This window comes from Pocillopora damicornis, chromosome 13, assembly GCF_964200805.1.
Source record: "Pocillopora damicornis chromosome 13, jaPocDami1.2, whole genome shotgun sequence".
NCBI lineage: Eukaryota > Metazoa > Cnidaria > Anthozoa > Scleractinia > Pocilloporidae > Pocillopora > Pocillopora damicornis.
The window spans coordinates 3,289,338-3,301,335 of NC_142682.1; the positions used below are offsets into that span (position 1 = coordinate 3,289,338).

At 37.3% G+C, this 11,998-nt stretch overlaps 2 protein-coding genes across 2 annotated transcripts; one reads left to right on the forward strand and one right to left on the reverse strand.

Annotated features, from left to right (window-relative positions):
- Positions 1-16: 16 nt before the first annotated feature.
- LOC113686460 (exosome complex component RRP45) lies at positions 17-7,995 on the forward strand. The gene is made up of 15 exons (XM_089191162.1): positions 17-160; positions 254-348; positions 1,172-1,291; positions 1,511-1,613; positions 1,908-2,005; positions 2,494-2,533; positions 2,943-3,025; positions 3,432-3,564; positions 4,148-4,236; positions 5,039-5,151; positions 5,863-5,899; positions 6,150-6,171; positions 6,810-6,972; positions 7,609-7,696; positions 7,782-7,995. Exons 1-15 carry the CDS (start codon positions 89-91, stop codon positions 7,912-7,914), a joined length of 1,389 nt encoding a protein of 462 aa, XP_089047288.1. The 5' UTR covers positions 17-88; the 3' UTR covers positions 7,915-7,995.
- Positions 7,996-10,261: 2,266 nt separating this feature from the next.
- Positions 10,262-11,688, reverse strand: LOC113686481 (high mobility group protein DSP1). The gene is made up of 2 exons (XM_027204103.2): positions 11,172-11,688; positions 10,262-10,719 (listed from the first exon to the last, which is right to left on the reverse strand). The coding sequence occupies exons 1-2, from the start codon at positions 11,519-11,521 to the stop codon at positions 10,476-10,478; spliced, it is 594 nt and encodes a 197-aa protein (XP_027059904.2). The 5' UTR covers positions 11,522-11,688; the 3' UTR covers positions 10,262-10,475.
- Between the last annotated feature and the right edge of the window lie 310 nt (positions 11,689-11,998).

The following is an 11,998-nucleotide window of genomic DNA, read 5'->3' on the forward strand; positions in this document are numbered from 1 at the left end:
TAATCAGCGGCTATCAAATTAGAGCCAGGTATCAGACGAGCTTCATTATGTAGCTAGGAACGCCTGACTGAAAACAACCTTGAACACTATGAAAGCATCCAGCGTGCCATTTTCTACGTGCGAAAGAGATTTTCTCCTCAAGGGAATCGGATCGGGAAAGGTTTACTGCACCAGATTACCTACTTTTGCTTTTTATTTTCCCTCTATTGTTGATTATAATAGACTGCTAAAGTTTTTTTGTATTAATAAATAGCGCATAGATGGACGCGAAGCCTACGACTACCGGAAACTCAGAATTTCATTTGGTGTAGACAGAGGACATTGCGAGGTTCAACTGGGTGAAACAAGGTACGGCAACAATTCATTCTGGATGGTTCTGAGGCATTCCCTTTCTATAAATTAGTCGCAATTTGGACTTGTGTTATAAACGTTTTGATTATTCACATCAGTGGATAGTGATAATGGATGGAACTGAGTGGAATACAATTTCGTCTGGAATCGTTCGCGCGATTACAATGGCTGGGTAAAATAGTTATCAGTTAATAAATCGCCAATCAGAAAGGAAGGACGACCAATGACTTTAAAGCGGATGTATTACATTACAGTGAAAAGTGGAATTACCTAAATAAGTGGACCAGGGCCAAGGGTTTGGGCGAAGCTGTTTAAGGGGAGGATAACGCCTTCCAATGGGTAAATCGCTATTCAGCAAATTACACTAGGCTATCCACTGGATAATCATTTTTCCAGTGGATAATGCTGTCCACCTTTTAAACAACTGCAATGCCAAGTGAAAAACCTCTTTTGTGAAGATGTATTATTCAAAGGCTCTCAAATTTTTTACCCTTGTTTCTAAGCAGATACACAGAGTATCTTGGGAAAAATTTATTAACCCTTTGACCCCTAAGAGTGACTAGCATCTAATTTCTCCTTACAATACCATCCCTGATTAAAACATTACTGACACGAGAAATTATAAAAGAAAGGATCACCAACTAAGAAGCTCTTAATTGTTAAACAAATTCTCCTTCTCAGCATCTTAGGAAATGTATGGTGAACAGTATGGAGAAAATACTTACTGATTTTAGGGTGTAAAGGGTTAATTGGTGCCCTCAGAATTCTGATTGTCTAAAACAACAATGAAACATAAGCACATTATATTTGTCTTGGATAGGGTTTTAGCTCAAGTGTCTTGTGAAGTTGTTCAACCAAAGCCAAATAGACCCACAGAAGGCCAGCTATTTCTCAATGTGGAACTTTCACCAATGGCATCACCAGCCTTTGAGTCAGGAAGGTAAGTTAGATATTTCACCATCAGGAATGGCAACCAAGTAATTTCTCAGTACAGCATCAATATGATACACAACACACAGACAGATGATAACAATAACAATTATCAACTGACAAATTTTAATTGTTTTAATGCCAATTCAGAACTAACATAACAAGGAATGTGCTACAGATTATAGATTTTTAATATCTTCCTTGAATATTCCCTTACATCCTTTTTTAGAATGACGGAATTTGGCACTGAACTTAACCGATTTATGGAGAGGTGTTACGTAGAGTCACGAGCTATTGATGTAGAATCTCTATGCATTGTTGCTGGTGAAAAGGTTTGGATTAATTAGATTAATTGGATTAACTGAATTACATGTTTTGTCTTGTTCTCTTTATTCTCAGTTTTATAAACTAAGACACTCTCCATTACAGAATAATGTTTGTAATGAAGTCACCAAAAGTACCATTTGTGTATTTTTATATAGTTTATTGTCACTTGAAATCAATAAATCACACACTCTAGTGAAATGAATATTGATCTTGATTGTATAATAATGGTGATTTCTCATCAAATACATTTATTTTCTAATTATCATGATTAATACCAGGAAATATTTTGTGTGGCATAGGTTTGGTCAATAAGGGTTGATGTGCATGTATTGGACAATGGTGGTAACATTGCTGATTGCGCAAGTATTGCTGCAATTACAGCTTTGGCTCACTTTAGGTATGCTTGTCTATCAAAACCTTGAAATTGTGTTTTTTGTCGAAGATGTCAGTGCTTTTTTCATTTTGTGATTATAATCATTATCATAGTGATAAATAAATGTTTTAAATAAGTTGCTTATGTGGTAGCCTGAAGAAGACTGACAGTGTAGTACTCAAAACACTCTCAGTGATTTTCAAATGATAGCTTGATTTGTCAGTTGATTGTGACTCCAAACAAAGAGAAAAATGATTAAAAATTCATTTGTTAACTAATTTTTGGCATGAATTTTCCTTTTAGCAAATAATCATTCTTCCAAGATAATGTGCCCAGAATTCAATGTCTTATCTTGTCTTCAATGCTCAAAGATTTGAATTTTTTTCAGTTTCAACCGAAGAAATGCACAAAAAAACATGCAAAAACTCTAAAATTTTGACTTTCTTTATGTGTAACAAAAATCAAATGTACCCTTGACATTATCTCAAAAAAATATTCCCTTACTTTTCTAGGCGACCAGATGTGTCTGTTATCGGTGAAGATGTCACAATTGTAAGTGTTCAATTGAGGCAAGGCACAAAATTTTATTTTCAATGTGGGATTTATTTTCAACATGGAAAATGGCTGATAATAGACTAGTGTATCACTTAGCAGTCATTTTTAATTCCTGGGATAAGACTCTTTGTTTAAGACTGTCCAGACTCAATTGTACTGGTAGCTAGATATACAGGAACAAATCTTTTCATCTACAGGTTGTTGCTATATTATGAAGATCAATCCCAGTACCAATGATAATGATGATCATTATGATTTTAATTTATGAACATTTTTATTTATGATAGTGATTATAAGTAATTCTTATAATGATAATGATTGGGATGATAATGTTCATGGCAATAAAAGTGCTGATTTCAGGCCTCATAGCAATAATGACATACTCTGCTCTGTCTTATTTTATCAGCACTCTCCAGAGGACCGTGATCCAGTCCCTCTCAGTATCCTTCATATGCCTGTCTGTATAACATTTGGCTTTTTCAATGAAGGGTAGGCCATTATTTCATGTTTTCAAGCATTTCAATCTGCATGTGATGATATTTTGGAGCATTTCTACGATAATTATAAAATTTGGTCAAACCTGCCTGAAATAACCACTCAGACTGTGGGACATATGCTATGACTTCAATGAGACAAACACCTTGGGTGGCCTTCAAGGGTCGCAACTTTTGTCTTTGTTGTGTTTCTGAAAAGCTTCTGTGCAATTTTTTACATGTTAATTTATTCTTCTGAAACAAAGTATGAACTTTGAAATAAAAAAAAAAACCCAGAAGCATGTGTCCCCTAAAGCTACTCCAGGGAAATCGGCATTCCCAAAATTGATGGGAATTTAAAGAAAAAACACAAAAACACTGCAATCATTTTTTTCAACTAACAATTCAAATATTTTTCCCAGGCAACGTTTGCTTGTAGATCCAACAGATAAAGAGGAAATTGTAATGGATGGGAGAATGATCATGGCAATGAATATTCATCGTGAAATCTGTGGAGCAGTGATGGGTGGTGGAGTGTCATTAGAATCTGAACAGGTACATTTATTCTGACTGATACCAGTATTCTCCAGAAGTGCAGGTAGTTAGCATTTTTGCCAGCCACTCTTTTCTGAAGCACTGGCTTCTTCAGTTAGATAAGTACTAGTGTCTAGAACCAAAGTAAGTTGATATTTAAGTGTGACTGACCACTAAAAGAAATCTGAAGAACACTGCCAATATCATTCTTTCAAAGATCTTCAAGAATATTTACCCTGCCAAAGGATTTAAGGGATGGTTTTAAGGATTTCCACCCATAATCATCTTACTGAAAACTATCTCAATCTCTTTCAAAATGTTTTGACTAAAGATTTTTTGTCCCCACATAAATCTCAAGGTAATGGTAGATATCCTTGGCAATACCAGAGATCCTACTCCTTAACTTTTTCTTAGCAATATCTTTTTTATTTTTATTTCTTATCCCAAATTTCAAACAATAGTATAATTTTCACATTAATTTGGCTCATTGTTACCTTAAACAAATGATTTAAAAGAGAAATAAAAAAAGCTAGGACAATTTCGTTCCAAAAAGTTTGCTTTGTGAACAACAGAATATGAAATGATCATCATGTTGCTTATCTAGATCCTGAGATGTTCCAAGATTGCATCAGTTAAGGTTACTGAAATTGTTGCTCTTATACAAGAGGCACTGGAGGAGGATTCTAAACAAAGGTAAGTGTGATGATGAAAGAGATATTAGAATAAGTCTTCAAGCCCAGTGTCTAGTCAGAAACTGGTAGACCAGTTAACCCTTTGACGTCTAAGAGTGACCAGACATTTAGGTCATGAGAATAAATCAAATGATCACCAACTACAGAAGCTCTTGATTATTACATAAAATCTCCTTGTCAGTACCTTAGGAAATGTTTAGAGAACAGTATGGAGAATAAGTTAACTGATGTTAGGATGTAAAGGGTTAAGTAATCAAAAGGAATAGATTGTTAACATTCCAATGATAATAATTATCAAATGATAATTTTTGAATGTTTAACTCAGTGTGATCTATTGCTCCAAGGGGGCAAATCACTGAGTGAAACAGCAAGGATCGAAAAGCACCAATCAGAGCTGTTGAAAAAAAAACAACTAATCATAGCAGAGCATCATGCTTTATAAGATCATGTATGACCAGTCGACCTCATTGCCTGAAGAAGACTAGTAGTATTCGGTTGAAACGTCATGATCTACATCACATATGACTACATCATGAGACAAATGAAAAAAACTTAGCTTTTATTATTATTCCTAGAGTGCTTTTCAATGGATTATTTTAAAACCAGAATCACAGTTGCTACTGACAAAAGCCAAGCTTAACAAGGTGGATGTCAGGAAGAACCAATAAGAAGTCAAAATTTGAAGGGTCGATGTTTGAGTGACCTAGTTGTGATTTGTGTAAGTTTTGAGCCCAGTAAACTATTTCATGGACTAATAAATTTGTACTTTTAATTATTGTGTGATATTTCTTTTTTTCAACCAGAGCTCTTGGGAAAACAGGATTGATAGAATCAGATACAACACCATCCATTATTACTGTGACATCAGCTGATGAGTCTGAGGTGGATATCAGTGAAGCTGTGGAAAAAGTAACAGGTACAAATTGGGGAATTACCCCATAGAGAAGTAGGCATAATGTAGTGACAAGACAGTGATGAAACAGCTTGCATCCCAGAACTGTGGTCCTGGCTCAATTTTCACACCTGGTATTAAATGTGGGTCAAAATTCTCGCTGATGCTCATCTTTACTCAAAGGACTTACTCCAATTTAAGGTGTTTTCCTTGTGCCACTGAAAAACACAAAATGTTTAATGCACCAACTCTATAGATGTGCCTCAACTAAGGCATAGCTAGTTCTCTTGTTTTTCATCCTAGTAGAATCATATTGCTCAGAAGAAGCAATTATTAAATAGGTAATTTCCAAACCAAATCGCATACTCCAAGAATATTTTATGAACATGTATAACATATTCCAGTCATGAAGTGTAAATTCTCAGCTGGAAGGAGTGATTCACAGATTCAGATTGAAACCTAAGTAAAACTAACAGATTTTGATTAAAGAATGAGCACAAAATAGTTGGCAGTGAAGACTGTAAGGAAGGAAAAGAAAAGCTTAACAATTAGGCAGTGATAAACTAGAATCGTTTTAGAGTAGGTATGGATTGCATAAAAACAGCAGAAAGATGAGGTAGATGGTAGAATTTTAGCTGTGTAAGGAAAACAGTTGAGCAAGCTTGACCTATGATGAGACTCAGACTTGAGAATGGTATAAAAGAGTTATACATTATTTTACTCTTTACTTCACAGAAAGACAATATGATGATATGACAGCAATGGAAGAAAAGTATCCTTTACAAATAATTTGTCATTTGGAAATTATTCTCACTGTATAAAATCAAACCTATTTTTAGGAGTATTCTGTACTGTACTGCAGTCTTCATAATCTTTTTTTTTTAATAATGATTTAAGTGCCATTGTGAGATTCTTCATAGGCAACTGTAACCTTTTTTTTTTGTTTCATTAAGCAAAAGTACAAATTACAAAGAACAATCTAAAAGAGTTACTAGACTCCTTGACAATGAATAATCTTGCAGTCCATGGGGAGCACAATTGAAGGTAATTTGTTATTGGAGCAATTTGTGATTGAGTGTCAAAAATAATTCATAATTACTTTGAGTTTGCTTTTCTTTGCTATGTAATTGGTCCACAAAATTTTACTATCTTTTCAACCCATTAGGTTTGAAACTAAAACCAAACGTGACTTGGTTATTGGCGTTTTCCCAACCTATGGGCAATTCGCTTATTTTTACTTTGTGTTCTCATAAGCTGCTCACTATGACATTTTCCAGCACTCCAGATCTCAAATTGATTTTGGAACAATGAACGAAAAGCCGCCTCTCTTAATAGAGCGTATTTCGCGAGAGTGTCGTAAAGCAAAGGCAAATAAATCACAGAAGCCAATCAAAGGAAATGAAAAGATCACGAGGAGCCAATGAGAACGCAGATTAAAAATAAGCAAACTGCCTGAAGCGATGGAAAACGTGAGTGACCAGGTCACGATTGGTTTTAGGTTTGATTCTGATTGGTTGCTAGGATGACGCGAGTTTCCTGGACCAATCACCGAGCGATGTAAGCCAAAGCAACCCCGGAATATTTTTGACTTTCAAGTGGAAATTTTTCTCTGCATCACTGCTTAAATCCAACCTATATTTGTGTGTTGGTTTACTTTTTTTCTTATTGTTTGCTTCTGACAGGGACCGGGAACTGCTCAAATTGGCGAAGGAGGAGACAATTCTTGGATCGTTTTAGATGAAGAAGATGGAGAAATGGAAGAAAGTGAGGAGGTTGAAATAACTGGAGAGGAAAGAAATAGTGAGTCTCCGACACCAGAATCACAGCAGAAGAATGGCAGCAAAGGTGAAGAGGGAAAAACGTTGAACTTTATGCTTAATATTCTGATTTTCCTAATACTATCGCATAGACCAGAATTGATATTAAAATCCCTGTCAATCAAGACCTATGCGCCCCAGTGAACCAACCAGATCTCGAAATGGCAATGTAACATATCCTTCTCGCAAGCGAGGGAGTGAGACGACTAATGCCAGTGGCAGAAAAATATGTAATCATTGGCAAGCGCGGGAAAATATGCTTATGGTTCCAAGCGCGTAGAAAATATGCAAACAGTGCTGAGCACTGACGGATATGCAACTTCTAGTAGTGCCAAGAGTGGGAAAGTATGTCACTGGTCCATGTGCGAGGCAAATATGCAGCCAATGCTGAGTTCGGGAAAATATGCAATTGGTGCAAAGTGTGGATATATATGTAACCAATACTAAACACACCGGAAAACATGCAACTAGTGCCAAGTGCGTTGAGACATGCAACCGCCAGAAAGCGCGGGAAACTATGCCGCTTGGTACCAAGCGCGAGTAAACAGCGTTCGAGCACGTGAAAAAAAAATAAACAGGAAGAATTTGAACCGAACGAAGCCCAACACAGAAACTACTTTTAACGATCTCTAGAGCTCCTTACTTCGTTTTGTCTTTGTTGCAGTCGTTCACTCCATCGTGGATAATGATGACAGCGAGGAGGAAGACGTTATAATACTGACTGCCGAAAGAAGTGATGTGATTCAGAAGAGGTATGTTTGGACTAAAAAAAAAACGGTTACAGAAAGGCAAAGTTATAAAACTATTTGTGAATTCTGTTTTTCTTTTCTTCCATAGCTCTCAGCCAATACGTACCCAGGAAACGTTAGATTTTAGTGGGGCGTTGAAAAGTGACAGCGGAAAGAACAGTAACAGCAAAAAGAAAAAGAGGAAGAGGAAATCTGGAAACAGAACATCGCAAACTTCTTAGTGATTTTATTTATAATCAGTATTTGTAAATAGCTATTAGTCTTTTTCTAAGCAATTAAAAATCACACATAGTCCATATAAACCGCCTCCTTGATATAATATTCGAATGGGCTCCTGTTGACATCCAGCGGAAGAGCGTGGTGGTGGGGGGGGGGGGGGGGTAGAATGTGCATATGACCACTTCTTCATTAAGAGAAAAGTGATAACGCCATAGAATATAGTTCAACCTGTCTTCGAATTGGAGTAAGACGTAATTGTAATGTTCTTATTATTTCAGCCAATCTCCAGAAACCTTGAACTTAAATATGAAGTTAACGCGGGCACTTGAATTTGGGTTGAAGTGAACACTCGTTCTTCAATTGAGTTTTGGTTTTTAACCTTCGATTATGTCGAATGTGTCGCTTGTTTTTGTTGGGAGTCTGAGACATGTCGAAGGCGTTATTTACAGTTAAATGTTTATATTCAATTTGATACATGTATCAGACCTTTAAAGTCAGATATTAGACTTGAGCTCTTTGTTTGAAAAGGATTTTTTAACACCGGTGTTATCATAGGCGAGGCGCCCCAAGCTCACTTGAATCCATGGTAATTTAGTATTATCAACTCAGTTGATAAAGAGAATTGGCCACCGAAAAGAGTTTAAAAGCTGAAGTTTCGAGCGTTAGCCTGGAAACGTCAGCTTTTAAACTCTTTACGGTGGCCAATTTACGTTATCAACTCAGTTGATAATACTAAATTACCCTGTTATACTCTCTCACCGACGCAGCACCACAGTTTCTTTACAGACTTACCTCCTTTATTCACTTGAATCCTTGTATAGTTTTGCGCAATGCATTGTAAAACTTAAACCTACTCTCCCATTAAGTTTGAGGCGCCTGTAGTGTTTCAAGTCTGTTGAGTGTGTTAGATTAGAGTGACCCGTGACGAGCGATTTTTTATATGAGTCTCGCGATCATTAACATCACGAGAACATCGACCGATCTGCTTACGACAAGCCAAACTTATAACACCTGACTGAGAAAAAACTTCTCACTTGACTCAGTCTTAGAGTGACTCCTACACAGGTTGTCGAAACGTTTTTAGTCACTTCTACCGACAACGGTCCTTCTGAGGACTCCTCACCTGAGCGATCAGACTACACAATCAACTGTTAGACCACCAGTTTCAAATCTCGTACCCTAAAACTGGCAATGGAACTGTAGACAATAAAACAAATGAATGTACACTTGATTTATCAGTCAAACCTCTCTCAGAAGGACTCCTGTCGTCGGTCTTTAAGGTTTTCGGCTGGTAACTGGAGTTTACTGTAACTGCTAATGTGCAGGGCGCTCACCGCGAAGCAATAGCATTTGATACGACAACCACTCTTCCAGAAATCAGCAGTCACAACCGTTCGTGGCCTCTACTGACTCCATGCTTTAGTTACCCTTACTATGCTGCAGCTTGAGAACTTTGGTCCATCCAGTACCATTCACCCTGATCTGAATGCTTAGCTACGTCATAAATACTACTGATACGTCATAAACAAAAACGATGGTTTTGCATTTGACGTAACTACAGAAAGTGCGTAAACGCGCGCGCGTCGGGAATTTTGACGATGACATCGAACAATTCTCATTATTTAGATGCCTTGCAGTACTAAAACTCGTGTGAAAGTTATCAAGCCTGGTGAATTGGATGATGTGCGTAGACCTGTGAAGGAAAATTCGGAAAGTACCCGTGAGGGAAAAGCCGAGAATGGAGAAGGGCGTTCAGTCCTGTCACGACTCTTCAACTGCGGAACGAAATCTAAAAGGACGCGTGTTATCAAAGTGAGATCAGGTAGTGCAGCTGTGTCGAGCGTAGATGGAGCATACTGTGGTCCAGATTAATACATGTAATGATATGGCATTTATGAGGAGACGAATAATGGTTTTAAAGCGCCATGACAAGAATCTTGTGGACGTAAAAATGGTCTAGCTTTTTGTTAGGGGTTCTTTCTGGCAGACAGCGCGCGAGAAGAAAGAGTTCGATTACTGTAAGAAACGCTTAATATGCGTTCTACACAGGGAAAAAAGCTTAATCTTAACACTTACTTAGTTATTGAAACTGTCCTGCTCACTGATTTTATCAAAAGGAAATAGAAAACCAAAAAGGTGAGCTTCACTTGCAAGTAGATGAAAGGAGGAACATTTTAGGTTTTCTATTTCACTAACTTATGCAAAACGTGTTCTTATTTCGAAAACAAAGGATAATTTATCCCAACAGAAGTTGTTCCTAGTTTAAAATATGTAGGGTTATTATATTATAAATCAGTCTTGCAAAGCAGTCATCATTAAAAAAAAAATCAATTATTCTGCAAGCCTCGGTAAATATGAAAGGTAATACCTTTAATATTTCCGTCTAGAAAGAACAGAAACATTCTAAATTACTTTAGTTCTAAAACCGTCATGAATTTGCAGTGAAGGCTTCCATTTTTCAGTTTTCGTAGTTTAATCCCAGCTTAATCGCTAAAGTATCATCAAAACAACTGGTGTAACACAAATAGGTCGGCCGCCATTGAATAGTTCTCCTGCTTTCAAATTATTCCTCGGCTTCCACTGCTATCTGACTTGTACTAGGAACTACATAGTCTCCCCTTCTAAAAGCTTTCATCTCCTCATCGTATCTCTCTCTATCTTCCTTTGCCATTTGTTCAAACTTTTCCTTCTCTTTTTCTTCCATCTTGGCCCACATTTCACCGAGCATTTTAGCTCTAACTCTCATTTCTGGATTTTCTTCTCTCATCGCAGCGCGTTTGTCTTGGCAGAAAAACATGAAGGAAGACCTTGGGGAAATACAAAATAAATTAAGCGTCAGCTTAAGATGGGTTTCGAAGAAGAGAACTGTGAGTAATAATGAACTAATCAGAAATGAAACAGGATTACGTGAACCTTTTCACTGAAACCCATCTAGAAAATAAACCACTCTGCAGCTGATTCAAAATGGCGCTTTGGTTAAATTTGAGTCGTACTAAAAAAATTTTTTGCTTACATTCACTTTCTCAAAGGTCTAAAGTCGTCAGCGGCGTACAGATCCGAATTTTTTTTAAAATGTGAGGAATCATGCAAGTCGTAACTCAGATAAACTTTATAAAGCACAGCGCTTTATCACTAAACAAACTTGACCAGATTCAGTTTTCCGGATAGTGTAAATTCATACTTATGGAGAAACAGCTGGAACGGATGCTTGTACTAAGTCGACATGAAAGTAGCAACTTTTATTTAGGTTTAGACTTACATCCACTTCTTGGGTTGATTTGGATCCTTCATCTTCTTCTGCTTTCGAGTTTTCCTTTCACTACCTTCGTATCTCGGCGGTGTGTAATTAGCCATTTCGTTGTTATACCTCATCCTGTCCTTCTCTGCGGCCTCCACAAAACGTTTTTTCTCCTCCTCAGTTAACTTCTTCCACTTTTCTGCACAGGCCGGTATAAACGCTTGCCGAACTGCTTTATCTTCTTTTGTCTCAGAACTGTCGCCTGTAGCTTCGCTTTGTAATTTCTTCATCGCCTCGGTTTCTTCCTTGACAAAAATATTGTAGGCACTCATTTTCCCTCGGGGCTTGTTTGGGTCTTTGCGTGTCGACATTTCGTACTAGAAGTTGATTTGAAGGAAGTGTTAACTATTCACTGCGTTACAAGTTTTATAGATAGTTTATAGCAAGCTTAAAGGAAGACCGTAAGCGAAAACTGAAAAGCGCGAACCTTCCGAAGCTGACAACCTCTGCCGAGCCGAAGAACGCGAGTGATTGGTTTACTTTTCCCGCTGTTTGTTCCCTGCCCTACCTGTACAATTCGTAACCTCTGCATGGAACCACAGGCTTCCCAGGTGTTGGGAAATGATCGTGGAAAACCATCCCTATAGTTATCTATAAAATTTGATTTACAACAACTGACGATTACGTGATCAACAACTTCTTGCACGTGGAATATGTGATCAGTTTAATTCTGCTAAGCCCTTTAGAAGACGCCTTTGATTTAGATTTGGGCCATATTCAGTGCTCATTAGAATCTATCACTCCAGGCAGGTACGTGTTTCGGACAAAACAAAATAGCAAGGTGAGAA

Coding starts and splice junctions, on each gene's coding strand:
- LOC113686481 (XM_027204103.2), bottom strand. CDS start 11,521: ATGTCGACACGCAAAGACCCAAACAAGCCCCGAGGGAAAATGAGTGCC. Junction 10,720..11,171: donor AATCAACCCAAGAAGTGGAT/GTAAGTCTAAAC, acceptor TATTTCCCCAAG/GTCTTCCTTCATGTTTTTCT.
- LOC113686460 (XM_089191162.1), top strand. CDS start 89: ATGAAAGCATCCAGCGTGCCATTTTCTACGTGCGAAAGAGATTTTCTC. Junction 5,900..6,149: donor ATGACAGCAATGGAAGAAAA/GTATCCTTTACA, acceptor ATAATCTTGCAG/TCCATGGGGAGCACAATTGA. Junction 7,697..7,781: donor AGTGATGTGATTCAGAAGAG/GTATGTTTGGAC, acceptor TTTCTTCCATAG/CTCTCAGCCAATACGTACCC.